Genomic DNA, 19,945 nt, shown 5'->3' with positions numbered 1-19,945 from the left:
CACACTGTTTACAATGATTTCGGATAACGATACTAGCACCATTGGCTGACGTCATGACCTCCATATTGGATTACATCACAGAATGGACAACAGCGCCCTGTGTATTAGGTCAGTTGGACTCCAGACCCCATGGCGACTTCACTGGATGCTGGTACTGCATCTAATTGTTTAACTAAATAGTGCATTCAAAATAAAGATTTATGTCCAGCATGGTTTGAGTCCTTCCTCGCCAATCCCTAGGATGAGGTGGCAGTCATATCACTTAGATTAGTGGAGGTAACCCAAGTGACCTTTCATTCCCACAATGTTCATAGGTTAGTCATAGAGGTTGCATTGTCCTGATCGAATTAGAACTTATTGTCAAGGGGGCATGGCAGGGGGCGTGGAACATTCTCGCCATCTTGGATGATGGTACTTGCATCATCAGCTGACTTCACAGCTGCCATCTTGGATTACATCATCGTGACAGAACTTTTGGGGCACCCTGTACGGTAGAACAGGCCTAGGGTGGGGGTGATGTCATCGCCGCCATCTTGGATGGTATCATCATGACAGAACTATTGGGACACCCTGTCAGTAGAACCAGCCTGGGGGTGGGTGACGTCATCCTAATGGAACTTTTGGGGCACCCTGTAGGGTAAAACCGGCCTTGCCCCAATACTAGCGTCACTACAGACATTTAGATTTAGCATATGACATGTTTGATAGGCCTGCCATCATAGGTGCTTCAGTCCAGAACTGCGCTGCTGCTATGGTCACAGGTTCGAATCCTGCCTCGGGCATGGATGTGTGTGATGCCTGTAGGTTAGTTCGGTTTAAGTAGTTCTATGTCTCAGGCACTAATAACCTCAGATGTTAAGTCCCACAGTGGTCAGAGCCATTTGAGCCATTTCTGAGGCCTATGCCACTGGCGTCTGGGTACTCCAGAGCCAGAATGCGGTCCCCAAACTTCTCCTCCAAGACATCAGACACTCTCCTGCTTCGATGGTGTCGAGTTCCGTCTTGCATGAATCACATCTTGTCGAAACCAAGGCCACTTTGTATAAAGTGGATGAAATCATCTTCCAAAACCTTCACATACTGTTCAGTAGCACTGTACCATCAAAGAATATCGCAACAGCTATTCCATGACTGGACACTGCACACCAAACAGTTAACCGTTGACGGTGAAGAGACTTCTCGATCGCGAAATGCAAATTCTCATTTCCCCAAATGCCCCAATTTTGCTTATTGACAAACCCATCCATATGAAAGTAGGCTTCGTCGCTCAACCAAACCACGCATGCGCATACTAATAACTATCACGCCCAGCGGCCAACCATGCAATTTGAACGTCCTAGCGCAAACCGTTAAGAAGTTATAACGATTTTATTTCGTATGGTTCCATAACTGTCACCCTGTAGTTGAGACTTTCGGATAATTCCTCTACGTCCGTCAAACTGGAGCTAAATGACGTCCATTCGTTGCCTAAATGGGCTGCTAGCAACTGCTTATCTACTTTTTCTATCATAAATACTCTTCTGTCTTTCTTGACGGATTTACTAAGTGTAGTAACGATCGTTGCTAAGGTGACATCATGATCACTAATACCTGTTTCTGTACTGGCACTGTCATTCTCTAACTGGTTTTTTCAAGGCAGTTTTCGGAATCTGTGTTGAGCAGTACTTCATAAGACAATAGAGAGCGAGTGTACTAATGGGTACACAGTTCACTGCCATGTACGTAAAACGTGCAAGCCATGTGAGTTTCTTGAGGTAGCTGCATTATAGACTTCTTTGGATCTCATAATAAATAAATAATCGGCTTCACTGGCGGCTAGATTTGCCGCGTCGTGACTACTTTTGCCAGAAGTTGGAGTGCTCGGTCTATACCGTACTCCCGTTCATATTCTGCAGCAGCCATATTCAATCAGTGCCAGGTATTTGGATCAAATGCGCTTCCCGTGCGCGCGTTTTGCTCCAGTTATCCAGGCAGCGCAGTGCTGGCTGGGAACACGGGACCGGGTCGCGAGTGTACCGCGGGCGGCGGAGATCCCGTGGGATGGCTGGGGGCGGCTGCGCCCCTGGGGGCGTGCGCGGCGCTGTAATGTCGCCTCCCTGGGGGCTGCGCTGCTCGCCGCCCCCACTGCCGCCAGGATTCGCCTTTTACACGCTTCACTCGACGATGCGCCTCGTACCAGTAAGAAAGCAGTCCGCGCACACGATCATCAATTTGTCAAATATTTCAGTGTGTACGACGCTCGTGTTTTGGAGAAATATTGATTGACGGCAGATTTGACAAAATGGTGGGCGTCGTTTGTGTCGATGTTTCGCTGCGCATGTTTACGCAAAAGAATTTCTACATTTACATCTACATCTATACTCTGCAAACCACCCTGAGGTGCATGGCAGAGGTTACCTCCTATTGTGGAAGTTGTTAGGGTTTCTTCCTGTTCCATTCACGTATTATGGAGCGTGGGAAGAATGATTGTTTGAATGCCGCTGTGCTTGAAGTAATTAATCTTATTCTCACGATCCATATGCTAGCGATACTTATGGGTTTGTATTATATTCCTAGAGTAATAATTTAAAACCGTTCTTGAAACTTCTTTAACAGAATTTCTGGGGATAGTTTTCGTCTCTTTGCAAGTGTCTTTCAGTTCAGTTCCTTCAGTATGTCTGTGGCACTCTCCCGTCGATTGTCCGCCTCCGTAGCGTAGCGGTTGCGTTTCCGCTTGTCACGCAGAGGGGCCCGGGTTCGATACCCGGCAGGAGACAGGCTGTTGTGTGTCTTTCACCCTCAGTTTCATGATCATTGACCCGCATGTCGCCGAAGTGGCGTCAACTAAAAAGGACTCCCCCGCATGGGGCCTCCCGGCCAACAATGCCATAAGCTCATTTCCATTTCATTTTTTCCCCCATGGATTAAACAAACCTGTAACCATTAGTGGTGTCCTTCACTGTACCTAGTACCTTCTTGATCTCATGTGAACACATACAGAAAAAACGGATGTAATTCTAGTGGGATTTTAATTCAATTTAAACATTTAGAAATTCTGTCCCATTTCATGTTAGATATGCAAATGTAGAGACACTGGCACTATAATCGAGTTACTTGGACCTATTTTGATATTATTCAAGTAACTAATTTTCATTAATATAATTAGTGTTTCTGTTGCGTAACAACAAGTATTTGGGTTCATGGGAGCTCACGTAAGTCCGTTTATCAAACTTTGGTTCAGAGCTCGGCGGTAATAGACCGTTCTGGCCCAGGTGATCAAATGCTTATACCACACTGAATTGGAAAGACAACTTCAGAATTTATCATTAGGAGCTGGTTGCGTGAGTGGTTACGTAAATGTGACCCCGATGTGGTACGCAGTGCCAGACACCATACTTTATAGAATAAATCACTAACAAGCCACAAGAACATTTACGCGTATGGTATGACGGTTACAGAATGAATACAACCCGTGGTCCTATCAAGCCGAACTTCATCAAAGTCTCAAAATACTACACCGCAGATATATCTTACCAGTCGTGTGCTGAAAACAGTAGCTGAAAGACGTGTGTTGCCACAACCAGATGAATCCTATACATCAATTGCAGGCTAGCCACATGTCTCTCATCTCTGATGATCTTCCGCCTTTGGAACTCATCGCCGCAAAGTCTTCTAAGTGCGGAGGGAGCACGAAAAGTGTACAGAGAAAGCTACTACCCAAGACAACTTCACTCCAAGGATACTTACCACCTAACCTACCAAGACTCCTCTGCTTCTCCTCTCCAGAGTTTGGTATTGTAATTTCGCGCTCATTCATGCAACAGTGGGAGGGTAGTTCCAAAGCTTCTGTCCAATGGAAAGTTTAATAGCAGAGTTACGTCTCGCGCCTATGTATATTTTCTGAATGGCCATGTACAATTCCTATATTTCATATAAAACCATGAATTCCCATTTTAAAGTAGAGAAAATTTAAAAAAAGGTATGTTTAGAGCCAATAAAATAAAGTATTATAATGCAAAGTAGCAAGGGGCTTTATTAAAAGTGTGGTGTCACCGCCAGACACCACACTTGCTAGGTGGTAGCCTTTAAATCGGCCGCGGTCCGTTAGTATACGTCGGACCCGCGTGTCGCCACTATCAGTGATTGCAGACCGAGCGCCGCCACACGGCAGGTCTAGAGAGACTTCCTAGCACTCGCCCCAGTTGTACAGCCGACTTTGCTAGCGATGGTTCGCTGACAAATTACGCTCTCATTTGCCGAGACGATAGTTAGCATAGCCTTCAGCTACGTCATTTGCTACGACCTAGCAAGGCGCCATTATCAATTGCTATTTATCTTGTGATGCATGTACCGTCAGACCGATGTTCACCAATTATGGATTAAAGTTAAGTATTCCAGAAGCTACGTACTTTTTTACTGGACTCAACTCCTTTAACTGTTCCAGACCTCACGCCAGCCTGCGTGAGCTTAAACGCGTGCCTTTCGGCTACCTCCTAGTGGCTTGGCTGTCTTGCCAAGTCACAACACAAAGAGTTTCTAACGAATCTAGATTTTGTTTCACAGTTATTAAATAAACCTAACGCACGTACTGTTAAGCCAGTAGCGTCTGGGAGACTTTAGGTTTTGGGGGTCTTTAGAATCTGGGAGTCTTTGTGTTCGAGATTTTAGTGTCCGAGCTTTTAGTGTTTGAGTCCTGAGTATTCGCGGCTCTGAAGTTCATGCTCCACTGTGAAAGCCGGGTTAATTAAAAGTAAATTTCTGTTCGTTTAATTTACTGTCAAAAGTACGAAAACTGAGATAACACTAACATACAGCCAACATCTCAAGTGATAAAAGATCGATATCATTAATTCCATTTTAAGAAAGTCTGTTGTTGCCGAATCAGCATCGCGTCGCAACTTGACTTTCGATTATAGACCCTGTTAGGGTATTTATTATCGACCCAAAGTGTGACCATTCGTAGCAGTGAATCAAAGCAAAGATACGGCATTGAGGAAAAACTGTAGGGTCATACGATTTCGAACAGAGTATCACGAGAAGTGAACCATGTATTAGATTATCTCTGGATGATGATAATAATAATAATAATAATAATAGTTTATTCCACGTTGATATTAAAGGAAAAAATTGTCAACGGACAAAATATCGTGCTGTTTTAAATGGACCCTGTGTCTTTTGAAGAAATTCATTCGGTGTACATGTGCTATGCTAATCAAAGATATCAATTCATTTTGAAGCGCGAATTGGCCGCCTAGTAACTGTTAATGAACATTTTTGGTGGCAATAGCTAAACGACGCAGCCAGACGATAGTAATAATTACAGTCTAACTTATTGATGAAAGAGACTTTAAAAGATTTAAGTTACCCCGCATATATACTCAAATTGGTGCAAAGAGCGGATATTATCAGCAAATACTGACACAATAACAGGTAGCGTCGAAATGCCTCGTTTCCATATATCTCGACGAGGTTAATAATACTTGCCGGGCATAGAAAAAGGACGTCACACTTTCGCTGATCGCGGAAGTGCCAGTAGGAGGCATCAGTAGGAGGCATCATAATCTCCACAAAACAGAAAACAAAGCATAGCTCAAAGGGGCGCCTGCTTCTCATGCAACGTAGAAAGATGCTATCTAGTTGAAAACATTTTCAGCCAGCATTCCAGAAACATGCCCTTGTAGCGAGAAACTGCTTTCATGTTTTCTACAGCCAGGGGGATTCTTCTAGTATCATTATATGGGCCTGCGAAACGCAAGCACTGTCCAGCTCTACGTGTCTCAAGATCCAGAGGTCGTACTTCCTTGTACTGATTGGGCGTCCCTCTGACAGTGTAATCCGGGCGCCTCCTAGTGTAGGACTCAGCCTTTGGTATGAAGAAGGAAGGAAGGAAGTTTGGGTTTAACGTCCCGTCGACATCGAGGTCATTAGAGATGGAGTACAAGCTCGGATCGTGTCAAGGATGGGGAAGGAAATGGGCCATGCTCTTCCAAAGGAACCATCGCGTCATTTTCCTGGAGCGATTTAGGGAAATCAGGAAAAACCTAAATCTGGATGACTGGACACTGCTTAGACTCGTTGTCCTTTCCGCATGCGACCCCAGTTTGCTAACCACTGCGCCAACTCGTTCGAAGCTTTGGTGTTATCTCTAGGCTTTGCGAATGGGTAGGAGCCCTGCGATATGGAAAACAGCTAGAGCAGTAGTGATCAAAAAGGGAAAGGATAAAAACCCGGCATCATCGGAAAGCTATAGACATATTTCCTTATTAAACGTCTTGGCCAAAGTTCAGGAACGTCTGCTCTGTGATTGGCTGTAGGCGCACAGGGAGCTCTTGCGTCTAAACCAGTGTCAATATGGATTCAGGAAATGGAAGTCCACAGACGATGCGGTTAATAGAGCTCTTCAGGTTGTGGAATATTCGACAATGAAGAGTGCTGTCGCACTCATTCTATAATCATTGGTGGCCTGGGACGTTCGCAAGCCTTAAAGATTTCAGGATCACCAAATGACTGTGTAAAACCTGGTAGATTATTGTAGTTGGCATAGCGTCCAATGGCTTGCGGGACAGAGCAAGGTAATCAGGCTCCATAAGAGGTCTACTGTTTTGGGATCTTAGTACTGAACTTAGACGGGGCAGATGCTATTGAAGGTGATGTCGCATATGCAGATGACATTCTAGTAGTTGTGTTTGCGGACTCCAGGGTGAGCCTTCAAGAAAAGATGGATGAAGTGCTTGCTCAGACACAGCAATGGTGCAAGAGCGACGAACTGACTACAGCTGTTCATAAAAACACATGAATACCTCTGAAGGGAAAACTTTCTCTTGCCAGAAATCCTTCCCTGAGGCTTGACGGAATTCCTGTAAAACGCAGCACCGTTTTTAGATATTTAGGCATTCTTCAGGACGAGGAAAGATACTTTCCAGAATATGTAAAATCTGTTACTCAGAAAGAGACCAAAATTATGCATAATGCCCCTGTCGGCACTGCTCGATATAAATTACCTTTGCACTTGTTGTGGTCGTATCACGAAGATATCTTCAACGTCATTGTAGGCTTCGCTGCCAGCTTCTGGGAGCATCACCTTGACTAGATAGCTAAAAAACAATACTGCGACGAATTCGGTGGAGCTTACTTATGAGGCTCACTACACCTTTAGTGGGTTTGCTGATGATACTCGGGTTTTGTTCAATGGACATCGTGGTACATTACAGAGCAGCGCTGCGTTGGTTGGGGCGTGAGTAATATGATAGAGTATACGAGATGTCAGGAACGCATATTACTGGTAAAATGTATTCACGAGCCTGGAAGTTAGATAAATGGCAGTCTGATTAGGACGCTAGTAGCACTGTAAGGTGTGTTTACAGCATATTCTCAAGCATCAGGAACAGGCTCAGACTTCACGGCATAGCTCCTACTCGAGGTATGGTGCACCTATTAACAGGTCATGTTCAATATCCCAAACATCTGCATCGATTGGGGTGTAGTAACGCACAAACCTGTGAATGTGTAGAGGAAGGTTCCGCTGATCATGTCGTTCTCAGATGCCCCTTTTTAAGGTAGAGAGAGATTGCAGACATTTAACCTGTGATCTGAAAGCAATTGTAAGGGACCAACACTTGCGGGCTAAAGTTAATATGATAGCACATCGGACATCTAAAAGTTCTGAGTATCAATAAAAATGTCAATAGGTCACATAAGAGAAATATATAGCAAGGGAACTAATTACCGGCCGGCCGGAGTGGCCCTGCGGTTCTAGGCGCTACAGTCTGGAACCGAGCGACCGCTACGGTCGCAGGTTCGAATCCTGCCTCGGGCATGGATGTGTGTGATGTCCTTAGGTTAGTTAGGTTTAATTAGTTCTAAGTTCTAGGCGACTAATGACCTCAGAAGTTAAGTCGCATAGTGCTCAGAGCCATTTGAACCATTTTTTTTAACTAATTACCGTATGAGAGAACCAAACTTGGCAGCATTAATGTTAAGGACATGGGGAAGAGAAATAATGCAGAATCAATTCTGTTGAAAGACTTTTAATGTGCTGCTAGGGTACATCATACCATTACATACCGGTACCATTACTTCCACAAAAGAGGCCCGATATGGCATCCAACAGTGTCCTGAAGAGTCTGAAAGCGCAGGATTGCATTCTGTACAGCAGAACGGAGCATTTCTGTAGGTATGCTAGCTACCTCTCTTCATAAGCTGCGTTTCAGCTCAGCACATGTGTGAATATTCACCTGGTAAATCCTGTTCTGTAGGTAGCCCCACAACATGAAATCACAGGGAGTGAGAACAGGTGTTCGCGCCGGCCATACATTTGGAAACGATTAGCTGATAATTCGATCGTTTCCTAACGTATTTCGGAGAAGCAGTTCAACACAACCGATGGGCGGTGGGGACTCATCTTGCATGAAAAATGTTGAGTTCAATGCATTTATCTCCCATCGGGCAGGTATGACAGGCTGACGAAGCATATCGCAGTAACGCTGGCCAATCACACTGCACGTCTTCGGTCCTTCAGCGCCAACCACTTCAAAAAAGAACGGGCCAATGATGAACGTAGCCGTGAAGCCACACCATACGGTGACACGTTCACCATACAGAGGAACTTCATGCACAGTGACTGATGGTGAAGAGCCCCATACTCGGCAATTCTGTGTGTTTACCTCATCCGTCAGAGAAAAATGTGCTTCGTCTGTCCATAGGATTGTCCGGGGTCAGCCCTCGACAACTTCAATCCTTGCGAGAAAGTGGAGAGCGAAGTCAACACGTCGTTGTGCGTCCTGTGGTGCAAGCTGCTGTACGATATGGATCTTGTACAGATACCATTTGAGAACGGTTCGAAGCAACTCCGCACAGTAGACCATGGGATCATCAACCACCTGTGGTGCAACCGGTTGTCGTCCTCTTCCCGGAACGACGCCCAGTTCCCCAGCTGATTCGCACCTCTTCTTCATGTTCCGCACAGCAGGTGGAGGAAAATGACCCTTCCGTAATTCTTTCAGCCGGTGATATTCTCAAAGCGCAACTGCAGCATTACTGTTGTTTTGATAATAGAGCTTCACCAATAATGCCCTGCTCCTTTTTTCCAAGCTCATGTTGACACATCAACAAGTGCACTGCGATAGGTCAGGTGTGTGAGACTGTGAATCACAATGACTGATCACGACACCTGGGTGTCACAGTTGGAACTGGTCGAGGGGGCTATGTCAGTCACACCATAGTCTGGACATTAGTGGTACCAAGCTTGGTTCTAGTATGGTAATTAATTTCCTGTTATAACGTTTTAAATATGGTAAGTTTTATTGTAACCACACGGTAATATACGAAGAAAATATACCCAACAAAAAGAAAAGAAAGAATGCTATGGCCACCCACAAAACGGGTATTCGTAGCCTCGAGGATTGCCGAGGCACGCACATACCAGGGTGGGTGACTTAGAATAGTCTAGCAACAATAGGTTTAGAAATAGGTGTAGCTGCAGTTAGAAAGCAAAGCTTGAGTTCTTCGTAGGCTGCCAGTAAGATGTCTAGTAATGTAAGATGGAAACTATTCCCTTGGAACTTTACTTAATCCCCTCTATTTTGTGTTATTTTTTTAATTACTTGTTTTTCTCAGATGTCATGTTTTATTTCTACATTAATATCACCAATGCTGTTAACATATTTGATACAATATATAACATTGTATGTCACCATGATTAATGAATATGTACGACCTGTTTAGAGTTTCCAAATAACAAATTTAAAATTCGTGACAGTAAATTGACTTGACTCAAGGCTGGAGAACCACTGTGACGCTAGGAATCTTAAATTCAGAGCTGTCACCGAGCGAGGTGGCGCAGTGATAAGCACACTGGATTCGCGTTCGGGCGGATGACGGTTCAAACTCGCCTCCGGCCATCCTCATTTAGGTTTTCCGTGATTTCCCTAAATTGCTTCAGGCAAATGCCGGGATGGTTCCTTTGAAAGTGCACGACCGATTTCCTTCCCCATTATTCCCTCGTCCGATGGGATAATTGGCCTCTTTGTTTGGTGCCCTCTCTCAAATCAACCAAGCAAACAATCGGAAAGGCCGCCAAATAAATTGCGACCAGCTTTGCCCTCCCACTTGTTTCTGCAAGTCACATGCAACCATGAAACTAGCATATGCTTGGCGTCGCTACATTCACGGACTATACACGCTTGAATCTGAAAGAAATTAAAAGGAAGAGATGAACTGCAGCTGCATATGGATAACCCACCCAGTCATCGATCCCCTGTGGATCGGTTTAACATCGCAGGAATGATCCAATTAACCTCCAAATTAGCATATCAATACGAAGAAATATTCTTCAGTACAATAACATATCTCAGAAACTTGTGGTCTACAATAAAAGCTAGGAGAGCAGAGAATGGTGGGAGTTAAATGCAAACATCGGCAGGTTTGATTACGTGAATAAATGAATTAAAATTGAGAGGAGGCAGTCCAAAGTCAGGCTGACGCTTTTCATCACGAGTTTCCAGCATCTCAACGAATCAGTTTTAACATTTAGCCCTTTCAGCCAGTCGGACTAAGAAGCAGAAAACCAGGCGTTTCATCAGTCAACTCCTGCTGCAGCTAACAGAACGCCTCTGGTAGTTGCTACCTCCTGCAAGATGTTTGAAAAAGCTACTTCCTTCAAGCGCAAAGAAAGATCTGCCATCGCGGGAAGGTTATTACCCGTTAGGCCAGCATGGTAGGTCTCGACCACAGCTCAAATACAACGATTACGGACAGACTGGCACTTCATTTCCAAGCTGGACAAATAATCTTTAGCACAAAATACTGCGAACCGACCTTTTTATCCACAATATAACACAGAGGCGTCCAGGAAGACATATTGCAATTCAATCCAGTTTTCATTGAGTATGTCAACAGTAAATACTAAATCATTCTCAGTTTCACTACAGATATCGATCTACATCTCTTCCACACAACATTGTCAGGGAACAACTTCTGAGAGCTGGTGGCGCAAGGTAAGAAATTGTTGATGTATATTGAGTTCATTAGTGACCCTCTTGTACCACCATGTTGCACATCCAGAAATACTATCGTACCATTCTGTGCCAGTAAAACAGACTAGGTTCTATTATTGAAATTTTCTTCAAGAGAATAACTTACCTCAGAAACTTAAAGTGTGCAGTAAGAACTAGAACAGTGGTAGCAGAGAATAATGGGTGTTTTATAGAGAGATCGGTGTTTTGGCACGAAAATGCTGCTGTTAAGCTGATATCAGGTAAAGGTGACACACAGTACTTCTCTCTTTATAGTTTGTTGATTACTAAACACCAAAGAAGAAGTTTATAGTGGTACTAACTGACAGTAAAAATGCAGTAATATTCATATTTGCAAATAACCTTCAATTTAGCATATCAATACGAAGAAATGTTCCTCAGTACAATAACATATCTCATATAATTTCATATATCTCATATGCGATTTGGGGTGGCAGTCACTGAAACAAAGGCGGTTTTCTTTGCGGCGAGATCTATTTACGAAATTTCAATCACGAACTTTCTCTTCCGAATGCGAAATTATGTTGTTGACACCCTCTTACGTAGGGAGAAATGATCATCATAATAAAATAAAAGGAATCAGAGCTCGAACGAAAAGATTTAGGTGTTCCTTTTTCCTACGCTCCATTCGAGAGTGTAATGGTAGAGAAGTAGTATGAAAATGGTTCGATAAACCCTCTGCCAGGCACTTAAGTGTGAATTGCAGAGTAACCATGTAGATGTAGATGTAGATGAAGCAACATTTTATTTACGACTAGAAGTAGGTAAGAAGTATGCAGTTCCAAAATAAGGAACGAACAGAACGTATTGATTGATAGCGTTGTCAGAAGAGTGACTGAGGCTACATGATCAAATACGAGAAAGAAATACAGTAAGAGATTACGAAGGAGAAAGAAAAAGGTCTAGGATAGAATCTGTACTTCAGGACTAACGATGATATGAATTTCTTGCAAAATATATGTCTTTCTAATATTAAGAAGAGAGACACGAAGTAAGTAACCAATAAAGATTCCTTGAAGGAATTAAAGATCTATCAGAAGACAACATTAGAAGCAGACGCAGCAGAAATCCAGGCAGCGACACTAACTATAATGAAACGTGGGGAATGTGCTGGTTGTGTAATAGTGGCAGTGTTACTAATTGTATTCTGTTTTCATTCTCTAATTTACTTAATATTTGAAAATACTTATTTTTTCCATTTAATAATTTTTATTTTACGAGATGGTATTCAAAAGTACCAGAAATCTGTATTTCGGGTACAAAAAATTACTGGAAAATTTAGATACCGATAGGTGTCTAAGCATAAACACTTCTTAACCAGTGTGGGAAGTAGCTGTGAGCCGAGTGGTTTGGTCAGTTGTTGGAAAGCGTATTTCCATTTCGAGTTTTCATGAGTTTGCGGTTGTTCGCAAGCTGACTTAATGTAGCAGCATGTCTTTTTATCGTTTTGGTTTAAAATTGGTAAAACCGCTGCCGAAACGCAAGAAATTTGGAAGCACGGCTTTGGACGTAGCGCTTTAGATCGGACTTACAACTGGTACAAGTGTTTCAAAAACGGGTGATCATCTACTGATGTGATCGTTCTGGTCGGCTGTCAACAGGCATTATCCCATGTTAAGAATGTGAGGGTTCTGATTCAGATGGTAGACAGAACGTCGAAGACCTCTGCAACAATTTAGGAATAACTTGTTGTAAAAGTAAACGTATTTTTCAAAAGAACTGATGATGAGAAATATTATGACGAAGTTTGTGCCACGATTGCTTCATGACGATCAGATACAATATAGCGAGGAAATATGCAGGTAACACAAAACTGCTTCAAGATTGAGCAAACATTCAGCGGTTGTCACTGGTGACGAAAATTAGTTTTATGGCTATGACCCGACCCTTGAACTAAGCATCAATCATAGCAATGAGAGAAACCTTCTTCATCTCGGCTAAATATTGACTATGTTGCTCCTAAAGAGTTCGTCCCACCAGTTCAGACGGTGCTGTTCCCCAAGACTTTTGAGGGAGGACATAGGAGCAGAGAAGTGGTGTACCAACAGCTGAATACTTCACCATTACAGTGCTCGGTCGAGCATGTCTCTGATTATTGGAGGTATTTTTCCTGAAAGCAAGGTATCATTTGTTTCCCACATTCAGTATTCATCAGGCTTAGCTCATGAAAATCGAATTGAAATGGTGAAGATCTGTCGTTGTGAAAGAGATTCAAGCGCACTCGCAGATGGTGATAAACACTCTAAGAAAGACAGATTTATAGGGTGCATTTCAAAAGTGTCAGAAACGTTGAGGTCGGAGCTGCTTTGAAGGTAATGGTGCAGAATATGAAATAGGTAAGACGTAACAATTATACTTAATATATTTCGGAAACTGATGGATACCACTTCGTATTTCAGCAATAACCGACATGTTGAAGCCATACTGAAATTCACTGGACCCAGGATGGTTGCATCCCGTGAACGAGAATGTAAGAGATTTGAGTAACAGGCACAATTAGCAGACAACATGCGGAAGCTCATGTTTGATGGAAAATATGATCATACAATTGGAAAACTACAATCTGCAATATATGTATATGTGTGTGTGTGTGTGTGTGTGTGTGTGTGTGTGTGTCTGGTAATCTGTCCTATCTCTCCTATCTCTGTTTCAATGCATTTCAGTGCACATTTGTCATTTCCTAAGAATTTATTGTGTGCAGCTTGTAGTGTGTGTTAAACATCTGATTGCAGATTGTAGTTTTCTAATTGTATGATCACATTTTCCATCGAACGTGAGTTTCCCTATATATATATAGGGTGAGTCACTAACTATCGCTACCAAGAATAACTCTGAAAGTATGATAGGAGCTGAAAAGCTTGTGTGCAAAAGTTGCATGGGACAACGGAGGACATAATATGACGTTCGTTTCTTGTTGCTAGGAGTTTGTGGGACAGAAGTTGCATGGGACAACAGGGGCCGTAATATGACGTTGCTTTTTGTTGCTAGGTGGTGTCGCTTCATAGATATGAAGGTCAACTTTGTTTTTTTAAATGGGATGCTATGGTTTCGTACTTATTTTCTGATAGCGGCTATCGAGACGAATCCAATGATGTGTAACAGTAAGGTCTTTGAAGGTCAACGAAGGTCAAAAAGGTGGCATGGACGTCCATTTACAGAAGGTGTTCGAAGTGATGGCCATTGGTATCGATGCAGTGCTGCAATATTCTTATCATGGATTGAGTGGTATTCCTTATCATTTCTGTAATCGAAGCACATGCTTATCCATGATAAGAACATTGCAACACTGCATTGATACCAATGGTCATCACTTCGAACACCTTCTGTAAATGGACGTTCATGCCACCTTTTTGACCTTCGTTGACCTTCAAAGACCTTACTGTTACACATAATTTGATTCGTCTCGATAGCCGCTATCAGAAAATAAGTACCAAACTATAGCATCTCATTTAAAAGAACAAAGTTGACCTTCATATCTCTGACGCGATTACAGTGGTGGCAATAGTTAGTGACTCACCATATATATGTATATGAGAGACACTGCAAGAAGTACACTAGGAACAGCTGCGATAGGCGATCGGATCTCAAAAATGATGAGAGCGTATAGGTTCACTAATGCTAGGCTGAGACACTGTAATATTGTGATCAAAACCGGATGCTTGTATGTTAGTAATGAGGCCTCTCGATGAAGTAAAAACTAGAGAAGTTGGACATCCTGCAAAGGAGAATCCAGACCGAAGCAGGCTGTAAGCTCTTGAGAAATAAAGAAGCCCACGAGAACGTTGAGGAGGCTGATATTGCTTGAAGACATGTACAGAATGGACAAAAATAGTCCGCCCAAAAAATATTTCATTGCGTTTGGAACAATAAGAACGCTACAACATGTATTAAAGATGCTCGGAAAAACCTCGGATGGTGCAACAACTTCGAGGCTCTATGTCAGAACACACATGTTTCGAAAGAGAATATGAAATTGTTTCCTGCCCAAAGAAGAACTACAATGACCGGAAGAACATGGACGGAAGAACAAAGGCAGTCATATGAAGGAGTATTTGAAACAGGAAATCCCGGCCAAAGACGTCAGAATGAAGATTTAGCATAATCTTAAGTAGTAAGTTCGCAAATTATAGAAAAATGTCGAAATGGTACAACAATGAAGTACTGACAGTTGTGTGATGAAACGATGACGGGAAGAAGCAGAGGCTTAGCCCGCTGTAATTTCCAGTGTGGTCTGCGTACTGGAAGGGCTCTTTTGGGGTGAGCCTCCCGTCCCATTCCGTGCAGTTCTCCCCGTCGCGGCGCTGCGTTGATCTTCACGCGCCCGTGCCCCCTCTGGCCTGCGAACCCGATGCAGAAACCCCTTCCAGCGCGTCGGCGGACCAGCCGTTCGTCCCTCGCCGGCACGGCCCAGTGCGCTAATCAAGGGGCTTGTGTACTCCCGCGGGGCAGATGGCACGCCAGAGGACCCACACAACATCCGGCGGGAGCGGCAGTTTTCATCCGGTCACCGCGTCAGCCCACGCGGAAACCTCCGTACAGCGGCGTTCGTGCTGGGGTGCTAACAGCCCCGATATCATTGTCGAAGGACAACTCCGATATCTCCCAAGTGGAACATGACCCACTCAAATAAATTGCGTTTCCACGGTATCGTACGTAGCACAGCCTCCGCAGAGAAAAAAATGGGTATAAATTAAATTATGGATACACAGCAATGGAAGCGCTATATGCGCTCTCGGAATAGTAATGTGTAGTATCTTTGTCATTTGGTACAAAAGGGATGAACGTTTTTTGTTTCATTGTCTTCTTGGTTCTGATTTTCTAGCTGACGGACGCTTCTTTTCATGGTCTGTGACTAATACAATTATCTGTAGTAATACTAGTAATATGTTGTTGTTGTGGTCCTCAGTCCTGAGACTGGTTTGATGCAGCTCTCCATGCTACCCTATCCTATTGTGCAACCTAAATCCTTCTGAATTTGCTTAGTGTGTTCATTTCTTGGTCTCCCTCTACGATTTTTACCCTCCACGCTGCCCTCCAATGCTAAATTTGTGATCCCTTGATGCCTCAGAACATGTCCTACTAACCGGTCCCTTCTTTTTGTCAAGTTGTGCCACAAACTACTTTTCTTCCCAATTGTAATCAATAGTTCATTATTAGTTATGTGATCTGCCCATCTAATCTTCAGCATTCTTCTGTAGCACCACATTTCGAAAGCTTCTATTCTCTTCTTGTCCGTACTATTTATCGTCCATGTTTCACTTCCATACATAGCTACACTCCATACAAATACTTTCAGAAACGACTTCCTGACACTTAAATATATATTCGATGTTAACAAATTTCTCTTCTTCAGAAACGCTTTCCTTGCCATTGCCAGTCTACATTTTATATCTTCTCTACTTCGACCATCATCAGTTATTTTGCTCCCCAAATAGCAAAACTCCTTTACTACTTTAAGTGTCTCATTTCCTAATCTAATTCCCTCAGCATCACCCTACTTAATTCGACTACATTCCATTATCCTCGCTTTGCTTTTGTTGATGTTCATCTTATATCCTCTTTTCAAGACACTGTCCATTCCGTTCAACTGCTCTTCCAAGTCCTTTGCTGTCTCTGATAGAATTACAATGTCATCGGCGAACCTCAAAGTTTTTATTTCTTCTCCATGGATTTTAACACCTACTCCGAATTTTTCTGTTGTTTCGTTTACTGCTTGCTCAATATACAGATTGAATAACATCGGGGAGAAGCTAAAACCCTGTCTCACTCCCTTCCCAACTACTGCTTCCCTTTTATGCCCCTCGACTCTTATAACTGCCATCTGGTTTCTGTACAAATTGTAAATAGCCTTTCGCTCCCTGTATTTTACCACTGCCACCTTTAGAATTTGAAAGAGAGTATTCCAGACTAGTAATATATTGAATATATATAAAATAATCATTGAAATTGTGTTTTGTCGGTAGCAAGTACCTTTCCTGCCCATGATTTAGCTACGTAATAATTAACTGTTCCCGTGATCATATTGTATAGGCTCAGTATTGTAGCGACGCCATTAATAGTAAAAACGATATATGCTATTTTAATAGTCATTTAATGCTGAAAGTATTAAAAAATAATCTCAATAAATGCAAAACGCCGACTTATAGAATTTTCCAATTCATTTTTATCCAGAAGTACAGTTTTATTAAGAACAATTTCTACATATGTGTACGCTGCCATTGCACATAGGCAGCTATGGTGGAGCATCAAGCTTAACAGAAAAAGTAAATCAGCATTGTGTTTAATTGGCTTATCGCGTAATATTAAAGAAACATTTTTTTTTAAATCCATCGTGAGTAAGACGGATGTCTTCACGTTGGAATACGCACGATGTTTTTGGCGGTAGCACCCTGAGAAAATTTAGCCGTGGCTTTTAACAAACATAAAAGAGAATTTTTAACAAAACATTTCAATCAATTATCAGAATATTCTCTTTCATAGAAAAAAAGAGCCCCGCTATCACTGTCGAAGGACAACTCCGATATCTCTCAAGTGTAACATGACCCAATCAAATAAATTACGTTTCCACTGTATCGTAATATGGGACAGAATTATGACTAGGGTTACATTTGACACTGAGTGAACTTTTTATTCTCGGTAAGTCGTGCCGCATTCATGAAGAAAATGGTTCAAATGGCTCTAAGCACTATGGGACTTAACATCTGAAGTTCAAAAATGGCTCTGGCGCTTTGGGACTTAACATCTGAGGTAATCAGCCCCCTATACTTAGAAAACTACTAAAACCTAACTAACCTAAGGACATCACGCACATCCATGCGCGAGGCAGGATTGGAACCTACGACCGTAGCAGCCGCGTGGTTCCGGACTGAAGCGCCTAGAACCACTCGACCACAGCGACCGGCTATTCACGAAGAAGAAGGAGCAAACATTTGCACCCGCGGCTTGCCAGCAGAGCTCTGCCGTCCAGCGACTGCTCCTCGGGACTATTGCGACCTGCTTGTCAGTGACAGTCGGCAGTTTGTAGAAGTGCGGTCATGAAGTACAGAGGCGAGTCCGCTGCTCCCTGCATGAGTTTTTTCTTCTCTCCTTCTCTATTTACGAGAGTCTGCCAGCGCTGCGGTAACTTTCGATTCCTCCACTGTGTAAATCACATGGTTTTTATGCGAAGAACTTGTCATCCGGAAAAGAAGTTCCTTGAAGGTGTTTCGATAGAGAGCGGAAAAGGTAAAAATATGAGGGCCCAAGATGAGGTGTATGAAATGGGCTCGGAATGACTCCTGAACCTAGGTTCTGTATAGTGTTTCTTGCTAGTGTAGCAGAATGTGGGTGGCATTATCGTGGAGCAGCATTACTATACGCAGTTTTCCTGATCGTTGTTCTCGGGCTGCATCTGCAAGACGTCTCAGTTGTTCACAGTAAATGTCAGCAGTGATGGTTAAACCCGGGGAAGCAATTCACAGTACACCACACACTGCTCCACCAGATACATAAAATTATCTTTTGCGGATGCGAGCAGGTCTTTGTAGGGTGAGTTACTGATTTGTTTGGGCTCAACGATCCCTTTCTTTTCCTCGTGTTACCATAAAAAAGGGATCATTTCTCGCCGCCAGTAATGATATATGATAGGAATAGTCGGTTTTATTCACGGCCTACTGAGGAAGCAGAGACGCACATATAACTACCCGCTAATTTTTGTCATTTTGGCTTAGATAACGTGGTACACATACACCCGACTTCTGAAACTTTCTCATTACATGCAAATGTCGCATGATGGTGGAATGATCTTAGTCGATTACATTTGCCAGTTATCGAGTACACTAACGTGAATTACTGTGCTTTATGGTTTGATGCTTTTAAACAATCTTCGTCAAACCCCAAATTATTTCCTGAACGTGGAGAGTAACTAATGTCAAAACGATCCTCCTTAAAACTACAAGCCTATTTTCCGTGCAATGGCACTATCCCCATAAACGGAGCAATTGTTTCTGGCTGACTCCGCTGTTGTCATCCCTCTACTTGTAACAACAACGACGTTGTACTATTGTACATACAAATAATTTTTGTTTCATCTGATTTTTCGTTAAACTGGAGTAATTGATGTTCTGATTTCAGTTTTTTTTGTTTCATGTCATTGTGTTAAGAAAACTGTAAACATTTTTCAATGTGGGTATTAATGTTTATGTCAAATTTCAAGCAATATTGTAATAGAATTGAAGTGTAACAAATGTTGAAACTGTTGTAAGATGTTAAAGTTGTAATTGTGCGTCTGGTCCATACGTAGGCAATGTATTAGGATATGTAGAATGCAAAACCTCTGGTGAATACCCTGTCTGTAAGGGAGCGGTAAAAGGTGGATGGCAAGCGAGCGCGGGAAAATGCACACGGGCGCTGCACGGCATAACGGGCTCAGCAGTGATAGTCGGAGTTGGGCATTGGTCTGAGCAACACGTTCTGGATCGAGGAGGCTCTCCTGGAAGACGTAGTTTTATTGAGCCTCGGATATGCCGTTCCGACGCCTATACAGCATGACAAAATTCCATAGGCACTAAATGGAAAAGTATTGCGACGCTAAGAAGAATTAAAGTGCCGATACGTCAAGAGCCATAGCTGTGGTTGTATGTGTGCTCTGTGCCTCGCCATCTTGCCGCCGCCAACCGCCGCATCGATACGAACGGGTTGAAACTTTTAGTACTGTATTCGTGTGGACCAGCGTTACTTTTGTTCCATACTGTTCAATAACAACTTAAATTTTACCAGAATTATCCTATCATTTAATTATCCTCACAACTAACCTAGCCAGGGTCCTTTCCAAATGTTGTGCAATCCGAGTGTCCCGAAATGAAGAATTAAAGTTTATGTTAATAATAATTACCTGCAGACCTAGCTATGTTAGAATGATGTTTAAAGAACTTTTTTGTTAATGAACCAATAGA

The 19,945-nt window shown here is 42.8% G+C and overlaps 1 protein-coding gene across 1 annotated transcript in view; it reads left to right on the top strand.

Annotated features, from left to right (window-relative positions):
* The first annotated feature begins 2,040 nt into the window (after window positions 1–2,040).
* The window catches only part of LOC124616262 (basic proline-rich protein-like), a 94,600-nt gene continuing 76,695 nt past the window's right edge, over window positions 2,041–19,945 (top strand). Inside the window, exon 1 of the mRNA XM_047144566.1 lies at window positions 2,041–2,178. Coding sequence (XP_047000522.1) covers window positions 2,041–2,178 — 138 coding nt within the window. The remainder of the gene's footprint in view (window positions 2,179–19,945) is intronic.

The sequence above is a fragment of the Schistocerca americana genome, chromosome 5 (genome assembly GCF_021461395.2).
Source record: "Schistocerca americana isolate TAMUIC-IGC-003095 chromosome 5, iqSchAmer2.1, whole genome shotgun sequence".
Classification (NCBI taxonomy): domain Eukaryota; kingdom Metazoa; phylum Arthropoda; class Insecta; order Orthoptera; family Acrididae; genus Schistocerca; species Schistocerca americana.
This window is presented reverse-complemented; position numbering and strand designations above follow the sequence as displayed.